This window comes from Acinonyx jubatus, chromosome D2, assembly GCF_027475565.1.
Source record: "Acinonyx jubatus isolate Ajub_Pintada_27869175 chromosome D2, VMU_Ajub_asm_v1.0, whole genome shotgun sequence".
In the NCBI taxonomy this organism is placed as follows: Eukaryota; Metazoa; Chordata; class Mammalia; order Carnivora; family Felidae; genus Acinonyx; species Acinonyx jubatus.
Window position 1 is genome coordinate 39,647,070 of NC_069393.1, and position 12,555 is coordinate 39,659,624.

Here is a 12,555-nt window from a genome sequence, read left to right on the forward strand (position 1 = left end):
CGGCGGCGCGGGCGGGCGCCCCGGGGAGCGGGCCGGGCGCGGCGCCCCGAGGATGCCGGCGCGGCTGGGGCGCAGGCAGGCGGCGGGCAGCGGCGGCAGCAGCAGCAGCGGCGGCGGCGGCGGCGGCGGCGGCAGCAGCGGCAGCGGCAGCGGCAGCAGCAACAGCAACAGCAACAGCAGGCGCGGGGCCCCGGCGCGCAGGAGGCCGCTCGGCGGGCTGCAGAGGCGCCCAGCCGCTCCCTGACCGGCCGGCGGCGCCGGGGGCCCGTCTCGCCCCTCTTCCGCGCTCCTCGCCGCCCCCTCCCCGGCCCGCGTCCCCTCCCCCGCTCCTCTCCTCCCCGCCCGCCGCCCGCCTCTCGGGGGGAGGGGCGTGGGGGCAGGGAGCCGATTTGCATGCGGCCGCCGCGGCCGCTGCCTGCGCCCGAGCCCGCCGCCGCCGCCGCCGCCGCCGCCGGAGCCCGCGCCCGCGCCCGGCCCGCGCGGCCCCATGCCTCTGGCGCGGCCCTCGGGGGGGCGAAGGTGAAGACCGGCTCCTAGGATGAGTGAAGGTGCGGCCGCTGCCTCGCCACCTGGAGCCGCTTCGGCAGCCGCCGCCTCGGCCGAGGAGGGCACCGCGGCGGCTGCGGCGGCGGCAGCGGCGGGCGGGGGCCCGGACGGCGGCGGCGAAGGGGCGGCCGAGCCCCCCCGGGAGTTACGCTGTAGCGACTGCATCGTGTGGAACCGGCAGCAGACGTGGCTGTGCGTGGTGCCTCTGTTCATCGGCTTCATCGGCCTGGGGCTCAGCCTCATGCTCCTCAAATGGATCGTGGTGGGCTCCGTCAAGGAATACGTGCCCACCGACCTGGTGGACTCCAAGGGGATGGGCCAGGACCCCTTCTTCCTCTCCAAGCCCAGCTCGTTCCCCAAGGCCATGGAGACCACCACCACGACCACTTCCACTGCGTCCCCCGCCACCCCCTCCGCCGGCGGCGCCGCCTCTTCCAGGACGCCCAACCGGATTAGCACCCGCCTGACGACCATCACGCGGGCGCCCACTCGCTTTCCCGGACACCGGGTGCCCATCCGGGCCAGCCCGCGCTCCACCACCGCACGAAACACTGCGGCCCCCCCGACGGTCCTGTCCACTACGGCCCCCTTCTTCAGTAGCAGCACGCCGGGCTCCCGACCCCCGGTGCCAGGAACCCCCAGCACCCAGGCAATGCCCTCCTGGCCCACTGCGGCATACGCTACCTCCTCCTACCTTCATGATTCCACTCCGTCCTGGACCCTGTCTCCCTTTCAGGATGCGGCCACCCCCTCCTCCTCCTCCTCGTCTTCCTCCTCCTCTGCCACCACCGCGCCAGAAACGAGCACCAGCCCCAAATTTCGTAAGTGTACACCTGGTCTGAACTCTGATTTACTACTGAGTTTCCGTTTTGCCCTCCTGCTGTCTTTGCTCCCCGCCGCCTGTCTTCTAGCATCCTCCACCCTTCATCCTATTTCAGGTTTGGAGCAGTGAAAGAGATAGTTAAAACTGGCCACAAGGGAGGAGAAAGGTGCAGGTCTGTTCAGGGTCAGTGTTGGGGGGGGGTGGAGGTGTGGGGGGGCGCTCTAGGAAGCGGAGGGAGGTTGTCAAGCTCCACCCGGCCTACTTCAGCGGGTCCCAGATGAGAACAGATCTCTTCAAAGGGTTAACGCGAGGGCGATCTCTGCTCACTGCAGACCTGCTGGTGAGCTCCCGGATCCGGCTCCTATTGAGAGCTGGGGCGGGAGGGTGGGCCTTCCCAAAAGCACTGAGCCCTTTCCCTGCCCGTAGGAAGGCGAGAAAGAAAAGCACATGCAAATTGACCGACGCTAAACCACAAAGGGAAGTTGTGTCCATGTGGGTGGGTGTGTGTGTGTGGATGGGGGGGGGGGTGATATTTGATGGAAATGTCGATAGAACGAACCTGTAGGACTACTAGCCGCCCTGACCCGGGCAGGGACCAGGAAGGGTTAATTAGAAGCCATTGGGGGAGGTACGGAAAGGAGGCGATCCATGGCGGAGGGCTAAACCGATCCCACTCTGCCCATGGCCATTGCAAGGTGTAGAGATTGATTCTTTGGCCTCCCAGAGTGAGTTAAGTAGGGGGAAATGGGAAGGGAGCCCTGCGGAGCTACCGCCTCTAGGGTCCTGACGGAGGAGGAGTATTTTCAGCGCTGTGAAGCATTTGCTTTTGTTCGTTTCCCAGAGGTGGGGTGTGAACCTCATCTCCCCTCCCTCTGTGCCAGAAAAATATAAGGAATGGGATAGTTCTCTGCACTCCAGGGAGAACGTCCAGCCCTTTTGAAACCGGTCACTCTGTGAATGTGGCCTCTTCAACCACAGGGTGATTGCTGCCCATACTGGCCAGTTCACCTCAAGAGTGATAGATCCCTATTTATTCGTATAGATGGTGTATCTCTTCTCTGTATCTTTTCAAATGTTTTGTGTGACTAATTGACCTCCCACCCCACCCCCCACCTTGCTCTTATTCTAAGGAAATTTTAGAAAGCTTTTCAATCTGACTGTTGATTAGGATATGGGAAACAGTTTGCAACCTGTGAAGGTTATTTAGGACAAACCCCTAGCCTGCCAGTTCAAGTTCTGTGCAAGCCCGTTCTTCAAAAACTGCCTGGCTATACTCTCTTTCCATCATATTTCTGTTTTGAGCTATAACATCTGGAGAGGAAAGGAAGAGGGCTCATCATTTTCTCTTCAGTAGAAATACCTGGGATGCTTTCAGTCATCTGGAAGTTCATTTTCCTGACCTGTGCTCTCACCCTGGGTGTTATTTAACACTTGAAACTTTTACAGAAGGGATTTAGTGTGTTTGTGGATAAGGTCCAGGAGAAAAATTCCTTAATATCCATACTCTGGGGGGAAAAATAAGCTAAAGATAAATTGGGAGTCAGGGAGAAGAGGGGAAGGAGGGGATCTGCCACAAACCAGAATGGCAGTCAAACCGGTAACCTGCTGCTTCCCTCTCCTTTGGCTGAAGCAATCATTTTTGAGAGCATGTTTTCCAAGGAGGTGTTTGGAGGCTTCTCTCAGGAAATCTAGCTTGAGTTTTGTGGAGCATAAAGGATGTGCAAGTGTATGTGTGAACATACTCAGAGGTTTGAAAATATATACGTGTGTATCCGGAAGACCTCGGATTTTTATCTTTCGGTGCAGTTGGTACGGATAATGGAGTGTGGGTGTACTTCCCAACTGTGGATGTGTGTGTGTATGTGGTGTGCCGGTGGAGGGGGGGGGGGAGTCTTGCCCCTGGGCGGGGGGGATATTTCATGTTCTTCCTCAATTGATTTCCTTGCATCCCATTTCGGAGGTCTTTAAAGAAAAGGCCAAGGTAATTATTTCTACCCCTCCATGCTCCTTTTCTACATTTTGTAGAAGGGAATGGCAGCCTGTTTAATAAGTAATGATTATTGACAAGGCTCTCAGCCCCAAGGAAAAGGGAGGGGGTGGAGAATCTGTAAATGGTGTCAGTGTTCACTTAGACATATAAGCAGTGTTTGTTTTATGTGTATCTGAGGTCCAGCTCTTGGCTCTTTTTAAACCTTCAATAAGGAGTTGAATTAAGGGATAAAACACAAGAATGCAAATCCAATAGAAACTGACCTGGTTTGCATATATCAACAAGGGAAATTTTAATGAAAGAAAGATTATGTTGTTTCCGTTAAGGATGAATTTAACTAGATAGGTTTTTATGGTAATTTAAAGAAAAGGACAGTTTATTTTATTTTATTTTTTGGTCCAAGATTGTAAGATGATTAACAAAAGGATATAAGGATTTTTTGAGGGATTATTAGCACTGCTACTGTGGGCTGAAGAATGGCCTGAATATCTTGCATTTTATTTTTCATTTGTTTTGATTATGTTACTAAAGTTCCCAGGAGAGAAATTCCCCTTTTTCCTACTTTCCTGCCTTTAGACTTCAGTAGATTTTTGGGTTTTTTTTCCTTCCTTCCTTCCTTCCTTCCTTCCTTCATTCCTTCCTTCCCTCTCTCCCTCCCTCCCTCCCTCCCTCCCTGCTTTTTCCTCTTGTTTTAGTGAAAGTCATGAATTGTGTTGTAGCACCTGAGGACAGCTAAGGACAGGGCTCTGGTTTTTCAAGACTAAGTCACAAATTCTTTAATGGCCAGGGTCCTTGCTCTTGAATTGAACATCTCAGGGCTTACAGAATGAATGTCTCTGTGTTCCTGTTAGGTCAGTCAGTAGGATTCTGTCTGTAAAGGCAACACAGATCTTTGGAGGAAAAAAGCCTGGTTCACTTTAGAATCAACACATTTGCTGATGGGTAGTAGGCAAAACAAAAGCTGTTTTTGTTATGGGGCAGGCTCAGTTTAGAAGACTCTAATTTTCTGTAGGATCAAAGATGAAGAAAGATTGAACTTAAAACACGGAGGGAGAGGAAGGGCTTGACGTTGACTAGTCTCTTGTTCCCCTCCAACCTTTAGACCATGAGCTGGACCAAAACTTTGTTCAGTGTTACTGGGGTCTCTTGGGTTCCCGGTTGGTTGTCCGGGATTTGCTTTAGGCTCAGATGTTTTAGAAACAAATATTTTAAATGTATTGCCACTAGATTATTTCATCAAAATATCCCTGAAGCATTTTACCTCTGAAAGTTTTGATTAGTTCACAGATTTTTCAAGCCGAAAGGAGATTTACTACAGACAGTAGAACAGTGATTTTGACTAGTGTACAAACAGCCTTTTAACAGCACATTGAATTCTATTTTTAGACCTGAAACTTATATGTAGAATGTTGTCAATACAAGTCTGGATTGTTATTTTACTCAGCAGGAAGCACTGTTTTCACAGTTAAAAGTTCAGAGTCATTGGCTAAATTCAAATACAAAGAACCACTTTTAATTGGTTAGTTTTTGGGTCCTGTTTGGAAGGTGTATAGTATTTACAGTTAGTAAGATCACAAATCTCAAATAGTGTAGTTAAGAGATAAATGTAAAATGTATCCTTGATGTGTAAACATGCTATGTGGGTAATTTTAATATAACCAAGTCTATTTAAGTAAAACTTTACCTAATCATACCTGTTGTGATTTTGAAGACTGCCATTGATAACAGAGTATCTTCCTGTCTGTTCTTTTAGAAACATTTAGTCTTTCAGTAAGAGTACTCTTAGTTGTTTTGTAGCAGCCTTAGGTATAATTTGTTTAAATGAAGTTACTCCTACTTATTGTCTTTTGTACACATGAATTGAATCCTTCAGAGGAACTCCAACAGAGCAGGTGTGGGCCCCAGTCATGTGCAGTAGCCAATGTGAGAGGATTAGGAGCTCGAGGTCAGTATTTCTTATGAAATCCAACTGAGAACTTTTTTAGGAGCACGTGCTGCAACCTGAGTATGCTTTGATTTCGTTGGCCTTAATATAAGATTATGAGACTTTTCTGCTTTAATCAGTTACGCTGTATGTTTTGCCCTTTGGACAACTTATGTTGTGCTTCATCATCCTCACACACACAAGAAACACAGGGCAGGGGCAGGTGTGGGCATAGAACTGGCAAAGCTCTTTCTGGAGCCATTTTTAGTTTGGTCTTAAGACAGGGTGGTTTAAGCCTTCCTCCTCAGTTCCCCATGACTGAGATAAGGGGTTGGGAATGCTGTTACTAATTGAAAGTGCCTTTTGCAGGGTTGATGGATGAATCCAGCCACCTTTTGTATTTGTGCTATGTTTCCTGGATAGCCTTTTTTGAACACGGTGTTCAACCACAAACTCATCAGAAAGGGAAAAACTCAGCAGATAAATGATAGAAGCTGGTTTGTGGGGACTTCTCTCTGTTACTAAAGAAACCAACTTTCTAAATCCAAGCTGGGCCAGAAGCAAGAGTACTGGGGCAGAGTGTGAACACAGTGCCGTCCTGGGAGGTCCGGCGTGCAGATGAACAGGACCTCTCTTCTCTTGGGAATACTTCCCCCAGCTCTTCCTCTTCTCCACACCACAATGAGAAGGAGACAGATTTTCAACTTGCTTCTTTTGTAGAAATTCTTTCCTCATAGCCTCTGGTATCCAGTGCCAAGTGTATCTTGGTATTCTATCTGGGATGTTGAAAATGGAACATGAAAGTTGGCCCTGAAATATATAAGAACAAGGGAAGAGCCACAAATCTAAGTCTGTAAAAGGCATTTGAATTGCTTGTAAATAGAACGGAAATTCATTTTTCTCCCTTTGAGTCTGCTTTTATCATTAGACTTTTGTGTTGGGTGAGGCAGAGCCATACTGGGTTGACAAATACCACTGAGACATTTTGAGATCCCAGAAGTTTTTCTTGTCTATACTCAGAAAAGCATTTCCTCCCGAACCATATACATATTGAAAGGGCCAGGGAATACCCTTGTTTAAAGTCTTGTTATATCTGGATGAAAACATACCAAAGTAGGTGTTTTGTATTTGTGTAATTATTAATGGAAGTTTTAGGATAGATTCTTAGTTTGATTTTCCATCTTTGCCACTGTTTCATTAGGACTTCTCTTATTCCTGTTGAATAATGGCTCTTTTGAAGATTCCTTACAGACTTCTGATTTTTTTTTAATCCCTTTATTTCTTAGATTATAGTATAAACAGTAGTCTTTAAAATTTTTCTTTGGTATTCTTAACATCTCCGGGTCATTTCAAGTTGTTATAGAAGTCAGCCTTCCAGGTAAGATGATGTTAGATTAAGTTGATGTAGAAAGTTAAGAAAAGAAGTCTACTCATTTATGCAGTTGAGTTAGTAAACTGTCTTGGTGCGTTATTTATTTATTTATAGTTTATTTTGAGAGAGTGTGAGTGGGGGATGGGCAGAGAGAGTGAGAAAGCAAGAGAAGGAGAGAGAATCCCAAACAGACTCTGAAGTGTCATCACAGAACCCAGTGCAGGGCTTGAACTCACAAACTGTGAGATCAATACCTGAGCCCAAGTCAGATGCTCAACTGACTGAGCCACCCAGGCGCCCTTTGTGCTTTATTTTTTAAATGTAGAAAAAATTTTAAGGAGTCCAAAAACTCAGCTGAAGGCTCATGGCCATTTATTGTTCCACAAAAATTGGTATACAAATCATACAAATTTTGACTTGTATGTGGAATCTCTTGTTGTGTGATTCCACAAAACAATGGTACAGTTGAACATGATGACATCATGTTATTTATTGAACATCAGTTTGGGGCATCACAATGCTGGTAGTTAATTGGTTAATTTAAGAAGTCTAGAAAAGTAATAGTTTAAGAAGCAGAGAGTTAAAATAAAGCTTTCTCACACATGTTGATCTAGGGGCAGAGCTTTTTCTTGAAGATGTGTCGGTAAGTTTGAGCGTTAGCATCTGTTTCTTTTCCTTGCTTTTCTTTTCTTTTTTCATAAACTGTACCTCTCATTACCTCTTTCTTCTTTGAAGACACTGGTGGAGGAATCTGAACCAGATTGTGTATGGGCATTATACTATTTTCCTTGCCCTGGGTATCTTTTCTAGTCTTCGTGCCCATGCAGTTCAAATAACTTTTATTTTATTTTATTTTTTTGCAAACAACTCACCATTTGGAGTTTCTACAAAGCATTCAACTATGTTTCAATAGAAACTAGAGTTCTGTTTCATTTCCACAATCATATGTCCGTGGCTTCCAACAAATTTAAGTCAATTGCGTAATTACAGTAAGAGCTACTGGCGTAAACAGGTTTGTTGCCCTGGCTGCCCCAAAAGTTGGTCACAGAGGTGTGTGTGCTTCTTGGAGCTTCCCTGGTGGCCTTTTCCACCAGACAGGAGGGCCCAACAGGGTTCATCTCGCTGGACGGGTGGTGACAGTCAGCTGGCTAAGCGGAGCTAGGTTAAGAAAGTGACTACTTCTCGAGATTTTTGTGATGGTGACAAAGATTTGCATTAACAAAAACAAAAGCAAAACCCATAGCCTTAAATCTAGTGATAAGTCTGCAACCTCAAAGAACCATTGTTCTCTGAACCTTAACTTCCTTTACTGGGATAATGAGGGTCATGATAATTACCTGCCTCGTATCCACTTGTAAAAGGGTATGTAAGCTGCAAAACGCTCTACTGTTTACATGTCCAGAGAAATGGGAAGTGGATAGACTGGGTATTTTCCTCCAAGAACACATCAGGCTGTTGAATTCAGTTGAGATATTGGACCTAGTTTGCTACCTAGCTTGAGGGATATTTTATCACAATGAGAGATTATTGTTCTTGTATGCCCTTGGATCTTTCTGTATTCCTCTCGGATACCCTGGCACACACAGTAGAATATGGTGTGGAAATCTACCTCAAATCACCTTGGAAATTTTGTTTATTCCACAAACTGGAGCCCACCATTTCTCACCCTTTGCTTGGTGCGCTTTTTTTATACGCTTATTTTGGACATGCATTTATCAAAGAGAGGAACTGAAGTTTGGGGGGTGGGATATGAGTGAGATTGTTGGGTTATCTGGAAACCTGAACTCTACAGAAATCTTTAGGTTTCTTGATGAAAGAAAAAATGCCCTATGCCTCTCTTTGTTTCCATTCCCACACTGTCTTGTTGTCATAGAGTCTTTGGAGTTTGGAGAGAACTTCAGTAAAAACAGGCAATCTCTGCATTGCATTCTGTTCCCCTCTTTTCTTAGAAGTTACTGTGAATTAAGCCCCAGAGGATTGATAGGTTGCTCGGATCCATCAAAGAGCTCTTTTAGATGTATACCTTTGCACTTTGGGGAACTTTACTGTTAGCATTTTGAAAACATCTGGTCCTGTGTTTGTTGGAAACGTAATCCTCAATTATATTTCAAAGTTTGCTTTTTTGTTACAAACTTTTATTTTTCAAGACAGGTTGGTGCATGTAAGTAAATCATAGGTTTTGCCATTCCCAGGCATAAAAAGAGACGAGTCAGAAACAAGCCTGCAAACTGAATTGAGAATTAAGTTTAATAATAGAAGTTTAGCAGCTTCCAGTGATAAGATTTTCTCTTCTTAGAAGTGATAGTGCGTATCATGGATACAATGTAGGCTAAAAGAGCATTAGGAAAATAAATAAGATCATCTGAATGTGTGCAGCTATTTTAGCATGAGTACATTAGAGCCAGAGTTAATAGAATTTTTATGCTAAATGTTTGATAAGAATTCCTGAACATATTAGCCTGCCTCTTATGATACACATCCCATGACTACATGTGATCGTAGTCATGATCTTCCTGTGAATTGCCAGTGAGTTAGAACTTTACTAAGAGAAAAATCCCAGTCTTATCATCGTTTTAGGATCAGGCTCTGTTGGTTTCCGTGCCATGATTTTTGCTTGTAGAAGTGCAGAAGAATTCTTCACAGAAGCTCAGTCTTGGAATGGGCTTGAGAATTCAGCAAATAACAATGAGAGCTGCTATTTGTGGAATTTTACTGTGTGCCAGGAGAGCGAGCACTTTATATATTTATTTATTGCCCTATTTATTGTCTTATTTATTGATTGAATCGAGGACTCAAAGACAATCATCTCGGCCAGTGGCCTAGGTATGATTATCTCACTCATGCAGGTACTTGAACCTGGCCTAGAGTGGTTCTGTTAATTTGCAAAGGACCTGCTAAGTGGCATAGTTTGAAGGATCAGGAAGACCGAATGATATTCTTTTACAGGTAATCTCTCCCTACCCCAAATCCTAATCCATTAGTAAGAATGTGTCCATGTCTGTGTACATGGCTTCTTTCAAGCCCTTAGCTCAGGGACAGTGGCATTTGCCTTCATAAACTCCACAAATGACATATTTGCTCTATATCTGGTTTTTTTTTTTTGCAACCTTTTTTTTTTTTAAATGTTTATTCATCGTTGAGAGAGAGCATGAGTGGGGAGGGGGCAGAGAGAGGGACAGAGGATCTGAAGCGGGCTCTGAGCTGACAGCAGAGAGCCGGATGCAGGGCTCCAACTCACGAACCGTGAGATCCTGACCTGAGTGGAAGTCAGACGCTCAACCGACTGAGCCACCCAGGTGTCCCAAAGGGAGCCTTTTAAACCAGAGAAATTGTCCTGGTTTTCAGTCCAAGGAGAAATTTAGGGGATGTTTCAACAAAAGCTAAAGAATGTGTTCTCTAAACTTGTATTCCTCGATCTTCTCTTTTGTCCTGTGGCTGCTTGTTGGTGATTCAGTAGACCAATGATAAGGAACAGCTACAGACTTTATTTCTCTGCTTCCTAATATCCAGCCAAAATAGTCTTCTCTGACCATTCCAAACTTGCTCTTGATTATGGTAGTTACTGCATCATATGCTGAGACTGACCAGTGGAAATGTATCAGGGAACATTTGGATTCATAGCCTTGCGGTCCTACAGACTGAACTACCAACCCTAACAGATAAATATTGGGTGTTGTACCATGTAGTGTCTCCTGCAGAGCATCTGAATTCCCTCTTGGAACTATACTCCGGGATACCCACCCTTGACTTTTTAGCCAGTACTCCAAAGAAGAGTAACATTGGTGAGACTCTGATAGTCTGCCAGGAACACCCCATGCTGGACTCCAGTCACTGCTTACTTCTTTGACATTTCTGTCTAGCAAGGATCTCTAAGGAAAAGAACCATTCTGTTGGTTAAAGTGAAAGATGATTGGGATTTCTATTTCTGCAAACTTACGAAAAGAAAACAGGAATTGGTCAAATCCCAAGATTGGTTTATTACAGTCTTTGAATAGTCATGCTGAAGGATAGGAATACTGTAATGTGAGGGAACCTGCCTTGTCAAAATCGCCATCAAACTATGAATGAATCATGTAGACTGAGAATGACAGCTGTACTCATCAAGAAGAGGGGAAGTGAGATTGCTTTTCCAAATTGATAAACAAAAGATTTTTTGGCATGATGGCAACATCTAGACTCCAGGAATGAAAAAGTAAAAATGGAGTGCAGATGTTTATATTATACACTATCTTGACTGAATTCTACTTAACTGACTTTTCTGTATGGGATTCTATTTCTGGATTGAAAAACTCACCAATGCCCCTTTCATGTTGAACAGCCCCAGTTCGTTGGGTGTCAGCCTTCACCAAATGAGAGGTGTGTTTACCAAGTCGTAGTTGTATCTAAATCTGTTTATGCTTGTTGTTCTTGTTACTGTAATGAGGCAATATATTCCAACAGGATGCAAACCCATGGATTAATTGTGGTTTCTGTGAGAACTAAGTTGTTTACTTTGGATATACTCCTTAAAGATAAGTCACTTTAAAAACAATGCTTGTTGGAGAAGTTGTGGGCAAGTTTAAGGTAGAATATACTTACACATCCATGAGAAATCTGCACTTGGATTGTTTCACATGTGGCTTTATGTTCTCATTCCATGATAAATAAACTCAAACGGAAACATTGCAGTGTGTAAGTTGGGTGTGGTTTTTCACAAGAAAGGTAACAGAAATTTAGTGAAAAGCCTTAAATTCTATAGCCAAATATTTGGCAAGTGAATGTAAATTTATATGGTTTAGGTTAAAATGAAATAAATTATAAATAAAGTAAATTTTACTTTGGCCATGTGATAGCTTCACAAAACTATTAAATTGTATTTTTAACAATTTAAAATATACTGTAAAAGTTCCAATTATATTAAGCTATGCAGATTAATAGATGGGTTTAATGTATACAGTAACTATATTCAAAGGAAGTATACCACATTGTTAATGGTGGTGATTTCTGGATTGTGGAATGGGAATGCTGCTTAATTTCATTGTATTTTGCTGTATTTTCTGTCTTATTTAACGGTCATGAATTCTCTCTCTGGTTAGAAGTTACTAAACTTTTGGAAAAGTAGAGAATACATTCCATGAATCAGTTCAATTATTGGTCTTGGTGAAGTTTTTGTTTTCTTTTCAATCCAAGTATTTGTGTCTTGATTGGTGGTATCAGCATTAAAGTGTTGGCTGAGTTGCATTCCTGCTGTGAAATGCACATGCGTGGACATATAAATGCATTTCATTTGCTCATGGGAAATAATGCCTTATTGAAGGCAGAGTATCTTACCTTGAGCTTTTGATTATTAACCTTGACCTTGTAAGTATGAAGAAGATGGAGGTTTAATGAGTTACTTAATGGCTCTTGCAGCCTGCAGATGTTGGGCAGTCTTTGGTAGTGTATCTTGGGATGGACATAGGCAGTAGAAGTCAATCAGTTGTGTATATGTATAGACCGATTATCTGGTCTATTTTAAGGATCACATGAAAGCAGAATACAAAGGCTAGTTTGAAGTGGTTGGTCTTAGAAGGAAGGCTGAGGTCAAATGAGAACAGGTGGGATGACCAGTTCAAACATTTTCTAGATGCTGTAAACCTCTCACAAAATCATAAGATACTTATTCTACTAATGTTAGGTGGTTCCACTACAGATAGATAAATTCCATAGGCCGATGGACAGTAGTGACTTGTAGAGAACATAAATCTTTGGTGACGAATTGTGCTCAAAATCTTTTAGGCTAGCTCACAAATACATTGGTGAACGGAAAGAGAACAAAAGTAGGACTCTGTTAATACAATGTTGAATGTTAGAGGTCAAGGTAGTGAGTCTCTTGGGGAAGTGGCAGGTAGTGAATGGAGAGACCCATGATATGAGGCTTT

The 12,555-nt window shown here is 44.3% G+C and overlaps 1 protein-coding gene across 10 annotated transcripts in view; it reads left to right on the top strand.

Moving 5' to 3' along the window:
* Window positions 1-459: 459 nt before the first annotated feature.
* NRG3 (neuregulin 3) overlaps window positions 460-12,555 on the top strand; it is a 1,044,350-nt gene continuing 1,032,254 nt past the window's right edge. For 4 of the 10 annotated variants that reach the window (XM_027062437.2, XM_027062438.2, XM_027062441.2 and 1 more), the window contains exon 1: window positions 460-1,367. In XM_027062437.2, the coding sequence (XP_026918238.1) occupies window positions 539-1,367 (829 nt within the window). In that variant the 5' untranslated portion in view covers window positions 460-538. The remainder of the gene's footprint in view (window positions 1,368-12,555) is intronic. The other 6 variants (XM_027062443.2, XM_027062444.2, XM_053207071.1 and 3 more) reach the window with 3 other exon arrangements.